Source organism: Leptonychotes weddellii, chromosome X (genome assembly GCF_054177405.1).
Source record: "Leptonychotes weddellii isolate Sample4059 chromosome X, ASM5417740v2, whole genome shotgun sequence".
NCBI lineage: Eukaryota > Metazoa > Chordata > Mammalia > Carnivora > Phocidae > Leptonychotes > Leptonychotes weddellii.
Window position 1 is genome coordinate 94,828,881 of NC_138385.1, and position 15,936 is coordinate 94,844,816.

Below are 15,936 nucleotides of genomic sequence, written 5' to 3' on the forward strand. Positions count from 1 at the left end.
AAAATGAAGGAGTAACACTTAAGTAGACATTTATTTGTCTCATTCTATTGTGTGTCATGCTATCTATCAATTCAGAACTGCAACACTGTGAGGCACTGTCCACTCAAGGTTTTGTGGCAGACTATCCTCCAAAACCTGTTCTTGCGCCTTCTTACATGCAGTAGCCTATTATTCTCAGTTTGAGTGGCCCTCCAACTAGAAACTACATTTCCCTGTCTCTCTGCAGGTAGGTAAGACCATATGACTAAGTTTGGGCCAAAGGGATCAGAGATGCCACTTCTGAGTCATACCCTTAAAAGTAGTCTGTTTTCTCTCCATTTGTTCCTTCCCCCTCTCTGGGGCCCAGAATGTGAACATGTTAGGGAGCCATCTTCAACCACAGGGATAAAGGCAACCCCCATGGGGATCTAGAATAAGAATATGGGCAGGCACCTGGGTTCCTGCACGGAGCTACTCTATGCTTTGGGACCACTCACCAACTCAGACTTTTATACAAGAAAGAAGTCAATTTCTATGTTATTTGAGTGCTTGTTACCTGGGTTTCATTCAAGCAGCTGAACCAATATTTGAAAGAATATAAACTGGGGTCTCTAGATGAGAAAAATCTTAGCCTTCAACCTGAGCCCTGATTTCTCCCAAGGAATTGTGAGCACAGCTTCTAAGAATTGAACTTGTATTGCCTTTTCTCTACTTGGAAATGGCAGGTTTTCATTAGGGATGCCACTCATCAACCCCACAGACATTCCAGTAATGCCAGCCATGAAGCAGGAAGGAAAACAGACTCCCAACCACACTGAGAATGTCATGCAGGCAAGCAGACACTGCCACACTGGCTGCTGGGCATGCCCTGGGGTGGTCCAGGACACTTCCCGGGGTTACAGAGAAGAGCAAAAGCCATGGAGGCGGGCACAGTTTCAGTCGTAGTACTGTTATACAACATCCTCTCTCTCTAAACTGTTCAAACCATTCTATTTTCCCAAAGTCCATCTTTACCAGATGCACAAGATGTGAGGGGAAACCAAGTAAGCCAAATTATTTCTTTAAAAAACCTACTTTTGTCCTTACAAGCAGCTCAGTAATTTTGACACAATCCAACAGTTGTTTATTAGTTATAATCTGGACTCAGCAGCTCACTTGGAGAGACTATTTTATTTTTCCTTTGCCCTAAATGAAACAGACAATGACAATATCTGAAAGAGATTTTGTTTCTTAACAATAGTTCAGTTCTGACGTTCATTTCCCAAAGAGAGAATGACCATTTTCCAACTAGTTTATTTTTTTGGCCTTCCTTAACCAGTGTTCTGTTAGATAATTAAGAAAATTATTTGTGACTCTTTTCTCAAATTTCCCCAAAACAATACACAGTAAAGACCACTCTACATGCATAGGAGAGAAGTTAAGATCCTACAGACAATGGATGTCTAAGGGCATCAGAGTTTCATTCTTTCCCAGAACCCTGGGTGAGAAAGAACTATACAGACTAACGATCATGTGTCTGGCTGTCTCTCTCTCCAGGGCTTAAAAAATGATGAATGCTAAGTTGCTTCTTATCAACCCCAAATAAAGTAGTCTAGGAACTAAAACAAGTTGTATGAAATTCCCTGACCCAAAGCTTACATCCGACATTTACAGCACTATTTGTGTTGCTGTGGTCGCTAGCCTCTCTCGGTCTGACACCATGTGGTCACCTAACTAGTGAGAGAGTATCACAATGAGGGACAGTCACTAAACAGGCAGATAAAAGAAAATATCTCCTTTCAACAAACAATTCGGGGACAACTGTATATCTATATGCAAAAGAATGAAGTTGGGCCCCTTCCTCACACTATACACAAACATGAACTCAAAATTAACCATGGGTTTCAATGTAAGAGCTAAAACTATAAAACCTATAGAAGCAAACACAGGAAAAAATCTTCATGAACTTGGGTTAGGCAGTGGTTTTCAAGCTCTGACACCAAAAGCACAAGTAACAAAAGAAAAAAAATAAACTGGACCCCGTCAATATTAAAAACTTTTGTGCTGCAAATGACACCATCAAGAAAGTGAAATGACAACCTATAGAATGGGAGAAAATACTTGCAAAGCATACATCTGGCAAGGGACTTGTATCCAGCATAGGTCAAGAACTCATAACTCAAAATAAAAAGATAAATAATCCAAGCAGGAAAAGGCAAAGGATCTGAACAGACATTTTTCCAAAAAAGATAAACAAATGGCCAATAAGCACATGAAAAGATGCTCAACATCATAAGCCATTAGGGAAATGCAATCAAAAACACAATGAGATACCCCTTCACACCCACCAGGATGGCTGTAATAATTTTTTTAAAAAAGGTAACAACAAGGGGCGCCTGGGTGGCTCAGTCAGTTAAGCGTCTGCCTTCAGCTCAGGTCATGATCCCAGGGTCCTGGGATCGAGCCCTACATCGGGCTCCCTGCTCAGCTGGGAGCCTGCTTCTCCCTCTCCCTCTGCTGCTCTGCCTGCTTGTGCTCTCTCTCTCACTATCTCTCTCTGTGTGTCAAATAAATAAATAAAATCTTTATTAAAAAAAACAGGAGAAATTGGAACTCTCATATGTTACTGGGAGGACTGTAAAATGCTGCACCCACTGTGGAAAACAGTTTGGCAAGTCCTCAAAATATTAAATATAGAGTGACCATATGACCTAGCAATTCCACTCCTAGGTACATACTCAAGACAAATGAAAACATAAGTCCACACTAAAACTTGTACACACATAGTATACCAGCATTATTCTTTATAGCTTCAAAGTGGGAACAACCCAAATGTCCATCAAATGATGAGAAGATAAATAAAATGTGGTATATCCATACAATGGGACATTATTTAGCAATAAAAAGGAATCAAGTACTGATTCATGCTACAACATGGATAAACCTTGAACACATTATGTGAACTGAAAAAAAGCCAGCCACAGAAGACCACATGTTGCATGGTCCCATCTACATGAAATGGCCAGAACAGGCAAACCTATAAAGACAGAAAGTAGATTAGTGGTTGCCTGGGACATGGACAGGGAATGGCAAGTGACTGCTAATCAGCACAGAATTTCTTTTGGGGGTGATGAAAATGTTCTAAAATTAGTTTGTGACAGCAGTTGAACAACTTTGTGCATATACTAAAAACCACTGAACTGTACACGTAAAAGGGTGAAATGTATGCTATATGAATTATATCTCAATAAAACTGTTTAAAAAAAAAGACGAAGGAAAGAAACTGAAAAAGACCTCTGCGTGAGCTCCACCAGCTGCCCTCCAACCAGTCAGTGGAGCAGGGGGTGCTGTAAGCACCACTGACTGACCAGCAGTAATGTGAAGCAGAGACCCAGTGGAAAGCCAGGGTGGCACATGGAAGCAAGTTTAGCCATCTGTGTCCCTGACAGGGATCCATCCCCCAGGCTTGACAGTGGTGGAAAGATGATCAAAGCTCTCAGGGGCCATTAAGGACAAAACAGATTTCCTTTATACACTGATACCACCAGGGAACTGTCTATTTGGAAAAACAAACAACAAAACCATCATCTGAAGAGTGCTACACAGATTCACAATGGGGTTTTGGCTTCAGAGGCAAGTTGCACCCACAGAATCTGTTGCTCCTTTTTCTACAACAGCGTAAGCAGGAGAAACCCACAGCAGCTCCTGGGATCAGCAAGGCCCTGAGAGCAGTGTCACAGGGCTTATCTTGAGCACTGACGTTAGTGACCAGTCAAGTTCACTTGTGAAGTCACGCACAGTAGCAGGTTTCTGCCCTCAACACCTCGCTCAATTTCACTACAGGGAAACTGAGGCGAGTGATAGCCTTTCTTAAAGCCAAAGTCTCTGTAGAAAATTGGTTTGTCCAGAGCATTATTCTCTTGGTTCCTGGCCTTATCCACAGACGCCCCCACCCCGCCACCCCCTCCAATGTCTATTACAGGCGGTCAGACAGATATTCTGGAGGCTCCACAGGTGACCATTCTGTTCTGAGATGATCGACAACAGAAAATTTTCATGGGGAATGAAAAAAAATCACAAGCACATCTACTCAAAGTTGGGTCTGAGGGTCAGGAAGCTAGCCATTTGCCCTGGGGGGCAGCATAAGACAGGCAAAGAGGGGAAACTGCCATTTTTATCACTGTCTTCTTCCTAGGAAAACGTGGCCCAGCACAAGGAAGAGGGGTGGGAAGGAGAGGAAGAGGAGGAGGGAAGGGAAGGAAATCAAACCAAACTGAAACACCACAGCTTTGTACTCGCTTGCCCCTTGGCTCAGGTTAGGTCCTATAGCTTAGAAGGTCTCTTTCTAGGTTGACTGGGAGCCTGTAGTACCACCACAGAGAGGAGGAAGGCAAAACTACAGCCATAAAATCACACCCTTCTATGGCCATGGGTATAAATATAAACAGATTTACATGTACATGCATACGAAGATTGAAAAGGTAGTTTCTGACCTCCCTGATGTGACGTACTTACTTCTGGACTGCTGTGTGGGGTTTCCCGGTCACTGCCGACGCTGCCCCGCCAACAGTGCTAGAAGGCTCTTGGCTTTCTGGAGCTGGGTTTTCAGGTCGTAATTTCCTTCGGATGGGCTTTGATGGAGGCTGAGAATATGGTATGTCCTGTGGATTAAATACAAAACAATAAAACCCAAAAGTTAAAAACTGAAATGCTCCCCCATCATGCCCATGTGCTCATGTTCCTCCTAGGCCCATTCCCAGGTCAGGTGCACACTCTGTTCAAACCCCACACCCGAGGATATAAAGCTGATTCATGGCTTCGCGAGAATGGGGGAGGGGGGGAAGGGGGGCAGGGACATGGGCATCAGATTCTAGGGGCCTTTCTTTTTTCCTTTTTTTTTTCTTTCCCTGCTTGCAGCCTATTACCGCTTTTTGCACCTGAAAAGACCCAGGAATCAGATTCCAGTGGCCCACCTGCCCACCCTCCGTTTTTTCAATGCTGTGTGCATCTCACACCATGAGGCCTTTTCTGACTGAAGACAAAGCTCGCTCTTGCCTCACTTTGGGTCTTGCGGGAATATGTTGTAGGTTTTGAAGTTTGTGAAGGTCTCAGTCATCTGCTCCTCATTCTTCCACTCCCAATTCATACATGAAGCCAAGCTCAAGGGCCATAGTGTCTTCTGGAAGGAGACAGCCAGCCTGCTTCCTGGGAGGCCCCTCCTCCCCCGTGCTCCCAAGCCCAGAACCCATGCTCTGACCAGAGGAGGGCCTTAGAAAAATGGGGAGCAGCAAGGAGAGGGTAACAAGGTGAACAGAGAGCACAATAAGTGAGTGGCACCTCCTGAGCAAGTGACCTGGGACTCAGTGACACCGGTGGGCTATGGTGAAGACACCAAGATGCAAGAGGGGACTGTGGCACATGGACAAAGAAGGGCAGACTACCCCGCCCCCCACCAGAGGCCCTCCTAGAGCCTCAGTAGCATGAAGGGTTCTGCCAAAGGCACTTGGCCCTCCCCACCACCCCTCCTCAACTTGCCAAAAGCAAGGCCGCCATGTTTAGCTGGGAGGCTGAAAAGGAAGTGCAAACTGTCAGTGACATCAAGGTCAGACCCAAGAATCATCAGCACCCTAATCTTCACAAAAAAACCAAATTCTAGGAAAGCTGGATCATTAACATTCAGGTCAGGACACTGAAACCAAAGTAAAACAGATCTGCAAACAGAGACCAGAAGCCCAGGGGAGGGGCTCACAATGCCATCACAGAGGCACCTTCCCACAGGCCTTACCTTCTTTGTTGGACTACTGTCTGCAGCTTGAGAGGGGGCTCTGTTCAGCTGGGGGTGTATTTCAGCCTCAGATGCTTGTTCAGACTGTAGTGAAATATCACAGAGAAGATAAAAATGCAAAAACATGAACACCTAAATATATAATGGACAGCACTTAGAAATGTCACTAAGTGGAAGCTGATTTAAACCAACTTGCAGCCAAGCATGGTCAAATCTTTGGATCCTTGAGAAAACCTTCTCTAGACCCTGCCATTCCTTCCCATGTCCCTTTCCAGCATTGTTCAATCTTAGGAAAAGGAGTCATGGTAGTGTTGTCTATAACTAGACATAGGTATTGCTAAAAACGAATGTTTTACAAGCTCAAACTAAAAAAAAAATAAATAAATAATGCTTATTGAAAAAAAAGGGCTGGGAAATGAACTAAAATTTTAACCCAAGCACTAACAAAAACAGTAACCATAATAAAAAAAGAAACTGAAACTTTAAAAAACATTAAATACCTAAGAAAAACACTCTAAGAGATATGACTCTTTACCTTAAAAATGTAGGGGTGAGAGAGCATGATGGAAGGAGTAAACAGAAGGGTTGAGGCTGCCAAGTGGTATGGAACAAACGCACAAAGATTGGCGAGGACTGCCCCCAAAGCACTTCAAGACCAAGCAGATGCCAGAGAACCAAGCAGGAGAGTACCGGGAGACCAGGCACCATGTGCTGCTCCCTGTCTCCAGGAGGCCTGCTACATGCAGCTGCTATTAGCCATCAATGCAAAGTGTTAACATGCAAAGAAAAAACCCTCCGTATGAACTAACGTGACTTCTTCATTATAGTGACATCAGTCCTCTACCCACAAAGTAATATGCATCTGCAGCACAACAATCATCCTTAGGGTGTCCATTCTGTCCCTAACCTGGCCTTCTCTAACTCCTTGCAGAGCCTGGCTTCTTCCTTCCTCTGCCTCTACTGAAACAGACAAGGGCACTAATGCTCCCCCATTTATTGGATTCTTGCTGCCTCTTCTAGTTTTCTCCCAAGCCTTCTGCCCAGCACAGCACCCCTATCTTTTAAAACTCCTGTCCCTGGCATCTGATGAACTACAATCTCCTACTGGTAATCATTATCTCTCTTTCCTGTTTTGACTCCTCTTATCCCTCAGATATAGGATTTCTCAAGGTTCTGTCTTTGGTTCTCCCACCGTATTCCTACCACCATTCATTCTTTTCCAGAGCAATCCCATCTGCTCCTACATTTGCATTGCCCTAGCTAGAAACCTTGATTCCCAACCACCTCTCCACCTCTTCAAACCCATCATGCAGGCACTCAACATGCATGATTTCTCATTCCAAGTTTTGCTTATGGTCTTCTCCCTTCCATTAAGGATAACTGTATTGCTGCTGCTGTCGACACTTATCTGAAACACCAAACACTGTGTCACACAGTTCTCCAGGAGTTCTGCATAAATGAAAGCATTTCATCATCACAGTCCTAAGAAATAGTTATTACCCCCGTCCTATCGGTGAAGAAACTGAGGATCAAGAAGTTGAGGAACTCACCCAAGATCACACAAACAGCAGGGTCTGGACCCAGGCCTCAGGTTCCAATGGTGGGCTTGTGACCACTATGCTATACAGCCTCAGGTACTCTTGGGCCCAAGTGGTACTCATTCAAGAAATATTTATTGACCAGCTACTGCAGGCAGGCCCCGTGCTAGAGCTGGTATTCAAGATAAACAATACTTAGACCTTTCTTACAAGAAGCTTGAAGTCTAGTGGAAAAGGCAAAGAAATGATGGGGCAAACATGCTTCAGTGGAATTCAGACTTTGGTGAGTAAGTATTGGGGGCTCCAGGAACACCCAGGCCATGTGGGTCAGCAAAGATTTGGGTGAAGGTGATGTCACAGCTAAGACCTGAGTGATAAGCAGGGTGCAGCCACCTAGAGGGGCAGTGCATGGGGATGGTGAGAAAGGAAGCTCCAGTACCCACCAGCTTAGGACACCATGACAATTCAGAGGCCTATCCCCAAGGCAGGAACCATGAGAGAAGCAGATGTAAGAAGAGCTCACTTTCAGGCACACTGAGTTTGAAACACCCGGGCAACAGCCGTGCAAAGCTATCTGGGAGCCATTCCTCATCAAGAGTATTGGGAATGTAAGAGTTCACCCACCTCCCCTGGGGGTTCTAACAAATGATGTCATATTTCAACACCTGCAGGCCCAGGGGCGCCTGGGTAGCACTGTCGGTTAAATGCTCAGTTTGATTTCGGCTCAGCTCATGATCTCAGGGTCCTGAGATCAAGCCCTGCAACTGGCTCCTCGCTGAGCATGGAGCCTGCCTGGGATTCTCTCTCTCTCTCCCTCTGCCCCTCCCCCCACTCTCACGTGTGCTCTCTCGAAAGAAAGAAAGAAAGAAAAGAAAAAGATCTGCGGGCCCAATGTCAGCTTTATTAATGGCTGAGTGAGGGCCCAACAACCTCTCAAACGCAGGGCTTCCCCTGACCTGTGCGGAAGAACACAGCTTGGACCTGATGTCCCTTCTTGCCTTCCATCCGCAAATCTATTGCTTGGAACACAAATGTTCTGGCCTCAAGTCTATGCATGCAGTCCTCTGCAGGACCCCAGGTAGGCACTGACACATCCTGCCAGCCAGCCAGAGAGAAAAGGAGTGACGGACCAGTCTCGCCTTTCACCTGCTCAGCTCCCCTCCATCATCAGGCAGAGAGAAGTGTTTGCCCTAATGCTCCCTTTTCCTGAGGAGACAAGCAGTCTCCCTCTTGTGGAAATACTGAGGGAAATGATAAATCAGACCCTCTTTTCAACAAAAACAAGGATTCCAAGCATAGCAAAAGTAGTAGAAGGTCATTGTCATTGCCTCTGCTTTCTCTTAAACATCTCTAAAAACCCAAACGACAATAGAGTGGGAGTTGGGAAGGATGAAAAAGCAGTTGTGAAAAGTGCCTGACAATTTTTTCCATTTATAGGTTTACCTTCCTGAAATCAGATCTAAAGGCTGAGGTTTTCTAGCTCCACAACCAAGAACAAACAGCTCCTTGGCACTATGTGAGGTGGAATCTCACCATCAACCTCCTTGGGAGGAACATCAAGACCTCCCCTCCCCACTCCATGACTGATTCTAAATGGGTCCATCCATGGAACATTCAGAGGAGTAAAATCTTGCGAGGGGCCTGGAGCACAGGAATCACGAAGGTCCTGGAAAGGCAGAGCTTCACCAGAGCCAGACATTATCCCAGGAAAAGAGATGAGGAAAGAAAACTAGCATTGTGGTATTAAAAAAAAAAACAAAAAACAACCAACAACTAAAGATGAGATTTAGAGATACAAAAGCCCCTCTTTGCAAGAAACTATTTCACTTTCCCTCAGGAAAATAGTGTAAGGCTTAGCAGCTGAAAAGCAGAACAAACTGGGGAGATTTCTTTGCTATTTCTTCAGACTTTTCTAAGGTAACTTGAAGAGAATGATAACCCATGAAACAGGGGAGCCTCAGCAGCTCCCTTTTATCTCCATATATTAAAGTAGAGAACAACTCTATGAATATGGACAATATGCCCTTGTCTGAAAGTTCTCATTGTCTGAACTGAAATCCAATGCCTGAATCCTGTGGATTACAATTACTAGTACAAATGGCAGTCCTTCCCTCACAGCTCACAATGTAACATGGACCCAACCAGGATGTGGCAAGGCAGGAAAATGTACTTTTAGCCAAGAGCTCATTGAAACTCCAGCTAAGGTTCCTTTTAAAACTATATATCTCATATTTTTAATATTAATACTTCCCTACCCACAAATAAGAAATATAGTTTCATCCTAATTTTGCAAGGAAAAGCCTGTATGAGTTACATGGACTTAGAGGGTGCTGCCACTCCAAATGTAGGGATCTGTTCTGGGATTTTGTCCACTCCCATGGTTGATGGGACAACATGGTCCCTGCTCAGCTAGCTCCCCAGAAATGGACACAGGCCTAGGAAGGCTAAGCATCTTGCTTCTCCACTAGAAGAAGGGTTTGTTCAGTTACTCAATTTTACAGATATTTATTTCACATATTTCATGTATCACTTTCCAAAAATCTTCATCTCATGTTCTGCTTCTGGGAATCAGACCTGAGACACCAGGCAAACTGCTCCCAAAACAAGGAAGTTAAAGCACTCTAGTATTCTCCTCCTTGGTCTCTCTCTAGGATTACTTGCTCTGGAAAAAGTCAGCTGCCATCTTGTGAGGACACTCAATCAGTCCTAACAAGCAGCCCATGTAGCGAGGAATTAAGGCATCCCACCAACAGCCATGTGGGAGAGCCACCTTAGAGGTGGATCCTCCAGCCCCAGTCAAGCCTTCAGATGACTGAAGCCTAATGAGAGACCCTGAGCTGAAACCACCAGATCAGTTTCTCCTAAATCTCTAAGCCACAGAAACTATGAGATAGTAAATGTCAGTTGTTCAAGGCCTCTAAAAACACCCACTCTAATAGGTCTGAAATTTGGGGTCTAGTAGGGTACACAATAAGGGTGAACAGTAGAGAAGAATAAGAGAGCCAAAGCTCGAGAAAAGCAGTGAAGTGGATCCCACATGGTCTTAGAGATCACTGTCCCAGATGGTCTATTTGCCACTCAGCACCATTCCCCACTTCCAGGCTCTTCCCTATGTTGCAGGGGGTAAAAGCCTGGGAAGAACATTTATAAAATCTCCTTTCAATAATATTCCTTGTTGACTCCGACAGTCACTCACATGAAACCAAGAAGGTGAGAGAAACAAGCTGCGTTACTGTTCCTCAGGCAGTGGTGGGAAGAAAAGCATGGGATTCAGCAGTCAGAAGATCTTATAGTGGCCTCAGGCATTTCCCCACAAATCATTACTTAGATGCTGCGGGCAGCCTGAGGTCCTCCAGGTATTTCCTTTAGTTCTTGCAATGTCTTAACATTCAGAAACTTGCGGCAAACCTGACTGATGGCCTTCCCTCGTCTTTGCTCCTCTAGCACAGCTAATTCTTTAAGTACCTAATCCCTTAAATGAAATCTCTTCCAGTGTGAAATACCTAGAGTGGTTTCTGATTTCCCAACCAGACCTTGGCTGATACGTCCATGTTGAGGATCTGGAGCTTACCCTGACGGCCATGGGGGGGGGGGGGGGGCACTGAAAGATTTTAAGTAGGGAAGTGATAGGACTAGATTTGCATTTTAGAAAGATTATTCTGAATCCAATGAGTAAAATGTATTAGAAGCAACCCATAGTGGGCAGAGGCAATTCACTTAAAAGACGAAAATGAAAACAAGACAAGAGATGATGGTCACTTAAACCAGTCTGGTGGGAGTGGGGATAGGCAGATTTGAGAGCTATGTGGCTTGAGACTGGATACATCCTTGGTGATTGATGGTATGTGATAAATGAAAGGAAAGAACAATGACACATGGGAGCCAGATTTTGATCTTCAACAATGGATAAATGGTTGAGAGGAAATAGTTTAAAGCCAGAGGAAAAGAAATATGGCAGCATAAAAGCTGAATAAAATTAAGCAGATTCATCACAAGCAGTGCTAAAACAACCGACCTCTATCTTCTTACAGCAGTATCTCTCAAATAGGGGTTCCAGGGAATACCAGTTCTATGAATTGCCTAGACAGGGATAGGAAAACCTTTTCTGTAAAGAGCCAGAAAATAAATATTTTTAGTTGTACAGGCCATTTGGTCTCTGCATCTCCAATGCATATGTGCAATTCTGCTACTGAGTGTTAAAGTAGCCAAAGAAGACAACACAATGAATGGGTGGGACTATGTTCCAATAAACTTTATCTACAAAAACAGGATGGTGGGACAGATTTGGCCTGTGGGCCATAGTTTGTCAGCCCCTGGACTAGAGGAAACAGAATCTCCAGATAAGCTTAGGGAACACAGCATAGTCTATCTCCCTCCTAGAAATTCACAGAGTACATAGCACATCACACACACTCTGAAATCCTGTGAGGTAAAGGAAGCCACTGCCTTTGCTTAACCCAGCACTTCCCGATCTGATTTGGCTTCAACTTCTAACTCTCATGTAACTCCTATTAACATCCAGCAGAACTAATGTTCTGTGGAACACACTCTAGGAAACACTGACCTACAGACTGGGTTTTAGAGGAACAAAGGAAAAATATTCCATTGGACTCAAATGCCAAATGCCACATTCCACTCCTAATCCTTCGAGAGGAGCATTCTGCAGAGTGGTTGGCAGATCCAGCTCCGGGGAGCCTCTGCTAGATCCCCTTCCCCAAGAGTGTGGAGGCAGGGTAAGGATGGGGTTGCTGCCTGGCAAGAAAGGCCTCCCTTCGTTTCTCCCTTCCTCCCTCCTTCCTTACAATAGCAGCTGTTGCTGCTGCCAACTACTTCTCTGCATGAATTTATTTACTGGGCTTCCTTTAAAAGCTCCTGGACAAAAACACAATAAAATCATTCACTATAATAGTTAAAGCAGATGAACACAACACTGATAAATTATGGATTTTTTAAAGAAGCTTAAAACAACATGTCCCAGATTCCAGTCCCACCCAGGCAGGCTAGCTTTGCAAAGGTCCTATAGCTCCCATCTAAGTCCATGTGCTCATTACACCTCCTACCTGGGCTACTGCAAAAACTGCCCTGGGTCTTTTTCTAGCTTTTGGGTTTTTTCCCAGTCCAACCCACCCTGCACACACTGAGGAAATAATTTTGTAAAGCACCTTCTCTCATCAAAATACTTTTTCCTCAAATCCCTTCAATTGGTCCCTAAGGCCTATGGCATAGCACCACAGGCCTTAGGGACACTCAGCCAGTTAAAGATCTTCTATCATCTGGCTCCAATTTGCCTCTGCATCATAACTACATTAGTTTGCCCATATGGATCCCGCTCCAGGCACATAAGTATTACCTGAATCTTCAAACAGACCAGAAATCCCTTCTCAACTCCATTCTGTTTGTTCTAGACCTTCTAAGCCCAGTGGTTCCCAAATATAGCTGCACAGGAGAATTATCCAGGGAATTTTTATAAATTACAGACTTTTGGATACTACCCCAGACTTCCCTAATTAGAATCTCCTAGGGGTGGAGTATTAGAAACTTCTATTTTAACAAGCTCCCTGGGTAATTTTTATGTAGCCAGTCAGACCAACTGGGGACCATCGATGGCCCAAACTCTTCATTTAAGAGATGAGAAAACCAAGTCTCCAAGGTCCAGCTCTGAAAAAGGCCACAGGTGCTGCACTAAAACTAACTAGGCTTCTTAACTGTTTTCTTGTCCATTTACCATGGAGGGAATAGGGGTGTCTGCCATATGGTTTCATAAAATAAATATCTGAAGCTGGGCAAAATCTTCAGCAGTAATACTTTTGTTTAAAAGTCAAATTTGTGGGGTGCCTGGCTGATACACTCAGTGGAGTGTGCAACTCTTGATCTCAGGGTTATAAGTTCAAGCCCCATGTTGGGTGTAGAGATTACTTAAAAAAAATAAAATCTTGGGGCACCTGGGTGGCTCAGTCGGTTAAGCATCTGCCTTCGGCTCAGGTCATGATCCCAGGGTCCTGGGATTGAGCCCCACATCGGGCTCCCTGCTCAGCGGGGAGCCTGCTTCTCCCTCTCCCTCTACTGTTCCCCCTGCTTGTGCTCTCTTGCTCTGTCAAACAAATAAAATCTTTAAAAAATAATAAAATAAAATCTTAAAAGTAAATAAGTAAATAAACATCAAATTTGCAACAACAAAAAAGAATCAGTGGGGAGGGGAAATTAGAGGAAGATGATCAAGAGGTACAAACTTCCAGTTATAAGATAAATAAGTAGTAGAGATGTAATGCACACCATGGTGACCATAGATAACACTGCTGCACAATATATAGGAAAGTTATTAAGAGAGTAAACCCTAAGAGTTCTCATGACAAGGAAAAAACTTTTTCCTTTCCTTTCTTTTTTTTGGAGAGGGAGGGGGAGGGGCCAAGGGAGAGGGAGAGAGAGAATCCCAAGCAGGCTCCACACCCAGCCCAGAGCCCAACACGGGGTTTGATCTCACAACCCTGAGATCATGACCTGAGCCAAAATCAGGAGTCAGATGCTCAACCGACGGAGCCACCCAGGCGCCCCTTCTTTCTTTTTATTTTATCTATATGAGAAGATGAATGTTAGCTGAACCTATTGTGGTAATCTTTCACAATATATGTAAATCAAACCATCATCCTGTACACCTTAAACTTACACAGAGATGTATATTATTTCTCAATAAAACCGGGAAAGGAGATCAAATCACTTTTTAAAAATTAAGTAGTCTAAGGGCACCTAGGTGGCTCAATCAGTTAAGCATCCAACTCTTGATTTCCGCTCAGGTCATGACCTCAGGGTCATAGAGTCGAGCCCTGTGTCAGGCTCCGTGCTCAGCAGGGAGCCTACTTAAGATTCTCTCTCCCTCTTCTTCTCCCTCTGCCTCTGCCCCTCACCCCGCTCGTGCGCTCGCTCTCTCTCTCTAGTAAACAAATAAATCTTTTTTAAAAAAAGTAAATAGTCTAAATTGCAGAACTAATTGCTAAGATGTGGATAATTGGTGAATTTATTTTATAAACTTTGTTTTTGTTTTTTTTTTTGTTTTTTTTTTTAAGATTTTATTTATTTTTTGACAGAGAGAGACACAGCGAGAGAGGGAACACAGCAGGGGGAGTGGGAGAGGGAAAAGCAGGCTTCCTGCTGAGCAGGGAGCCCGATGCGGGGCTCGATCCCAGGACCCTGGGATCATGACCTGAGCCGAAGGCAGATGCTTAACCAACTGAGCCACCCAGGCGCCCCTATTTTATAAACTTTGTAATACTCATGCTGACAGATTAGAAAAAGAAACTCAAGTTTCATCTATCACCCAAGAATTCAGGCAGAGCCCAAGACTGGGAATCACAAAGGCAGCAGCTAAATTCGAGGCAGATGAGCAGATGACTGTGCTATGGCCTCTAGGGAATCTCCAGCATCCCACTGGTATTCTAAATGTCATTTGGTGCCTACCTTTCACCTGACCTCCATCTCTGCTAGGTAAGGGCACATGAGAAAAAGCCACGTGGTCACATCCAGTCATAGAAGATGCAGCACAGTGGCCACAGCAAAGCCCATCATGCCACAATCAGTTTCAGAGACAGGGTCCAAAAAACCTGAATTTCTCTGCAAGAACGATTGCCAAAATCCATGACCCAAGTCACCTATGAGAGACAGAAATGGAGCTGATGTAGAAGCACTTGGAGTGCATGATCTGTGTTTTGCTTCACTGTCCTTTCCCCAGTGCCTAAGCTGAATGGCAGCACATAGCAAGTACTCAAATCAATGTGTGGAATGAGCTAGTGATGAACCCAACACTGTTTTGTGTTCCACTGGACAAGTCAAGTATTCATCCTGCCATAACTGAAGCCACAGGGCACATCAGTTACAGGGCAGAGGCTCTGGAATCCATCCAGGGTTTGCACTTGTTTGGTATATAACCGGGGCATGTACTAACCTCTCTGAGACACAGTTTCTTCATCTGCACAAGGGGATAATTCACCTAAATCCTGGCATTTGTAAAGATTAAGCAAAATAGCTGTCTAGAGGGCTAAGCACAGTAACACAGTAGCCACTCAATAATGGCAGCTACTATCATAATTAAGAGTAAATATACAGGGGCGCCTGGGTGGGGCAGTCAGTTAAGCATCCGACTCTTGGTTTTGGCTCAGGTCATGATCTCAGGATCGTGAGATTGAGCCCCACATCGGGCTCTGAGTTTCATGGGGAGTCTGCTTGAGAATTCTCTCTCTCCCTCTGCCCCTCCCCCTGCTCATGCTCTCGCTCTTTCTCTAAAATAAATAAATACATCTTTAAAGAAAAAAGAGTAAATAAATATACAATTGGGTTTCCCAGGCATAGATTCTGCAACTGCAAAGAGCACCCAATTCAACATAAAGGACTCTTCCTCTCTTGCCAAAAGATGAAAACCTAGACTGAGAAAGTGCTGACTCCAGTTTAGAGTATACACAGATCCCATAAAGCAGGCTATCCATAATCCAAATTTGTGCCACTGAATATTGCTGCTATCAATACTGGAGGGAAGAAGCTTTTAAACATAAAAGCCCTTTCAGATTTCATGGCTGCCTCAGCACAGACATCTCAAGCAGCTTACACTGAACATCTCTGGTGGCCCCCTACAGCTGGCCAATCCAACAAGGGCGACACCCAGGGGAA

At 44.4% G+C, this 15,936-nt stretch overlaps 1 protein-coding gene across 3 annotated transcripts in view; it reads right to left on the reverse strand.

Moving 5' to 3' along the window:
- Nucleotides 1-15,936, reverse strand: part of REPS2 (RALBP1 associated Eps domain containing 2) — a 222,569-nt gene that overhangs the window by 27,382 nt on the left and 179,251 nt on the right. For all 3 annotated transcript variants that reach the window (XM_081809113.1, XM_081809112.1, XM_081809115.1), the window contains 2 exons: nt 5,744-5,827; nt 4,474-4,619 (listed from right to left, as the gene is read on the reverse strand). In XM_081809113.1, the coding sequence (XP_081665239.1) occupies nt 4,474-4,619; nt 5,744-5,827 (230 nt within the window). The remainder of the gene's footprint in view (nt 1-4,473; nt 4,620-5,743; nt 5,828-15,936) is intronic.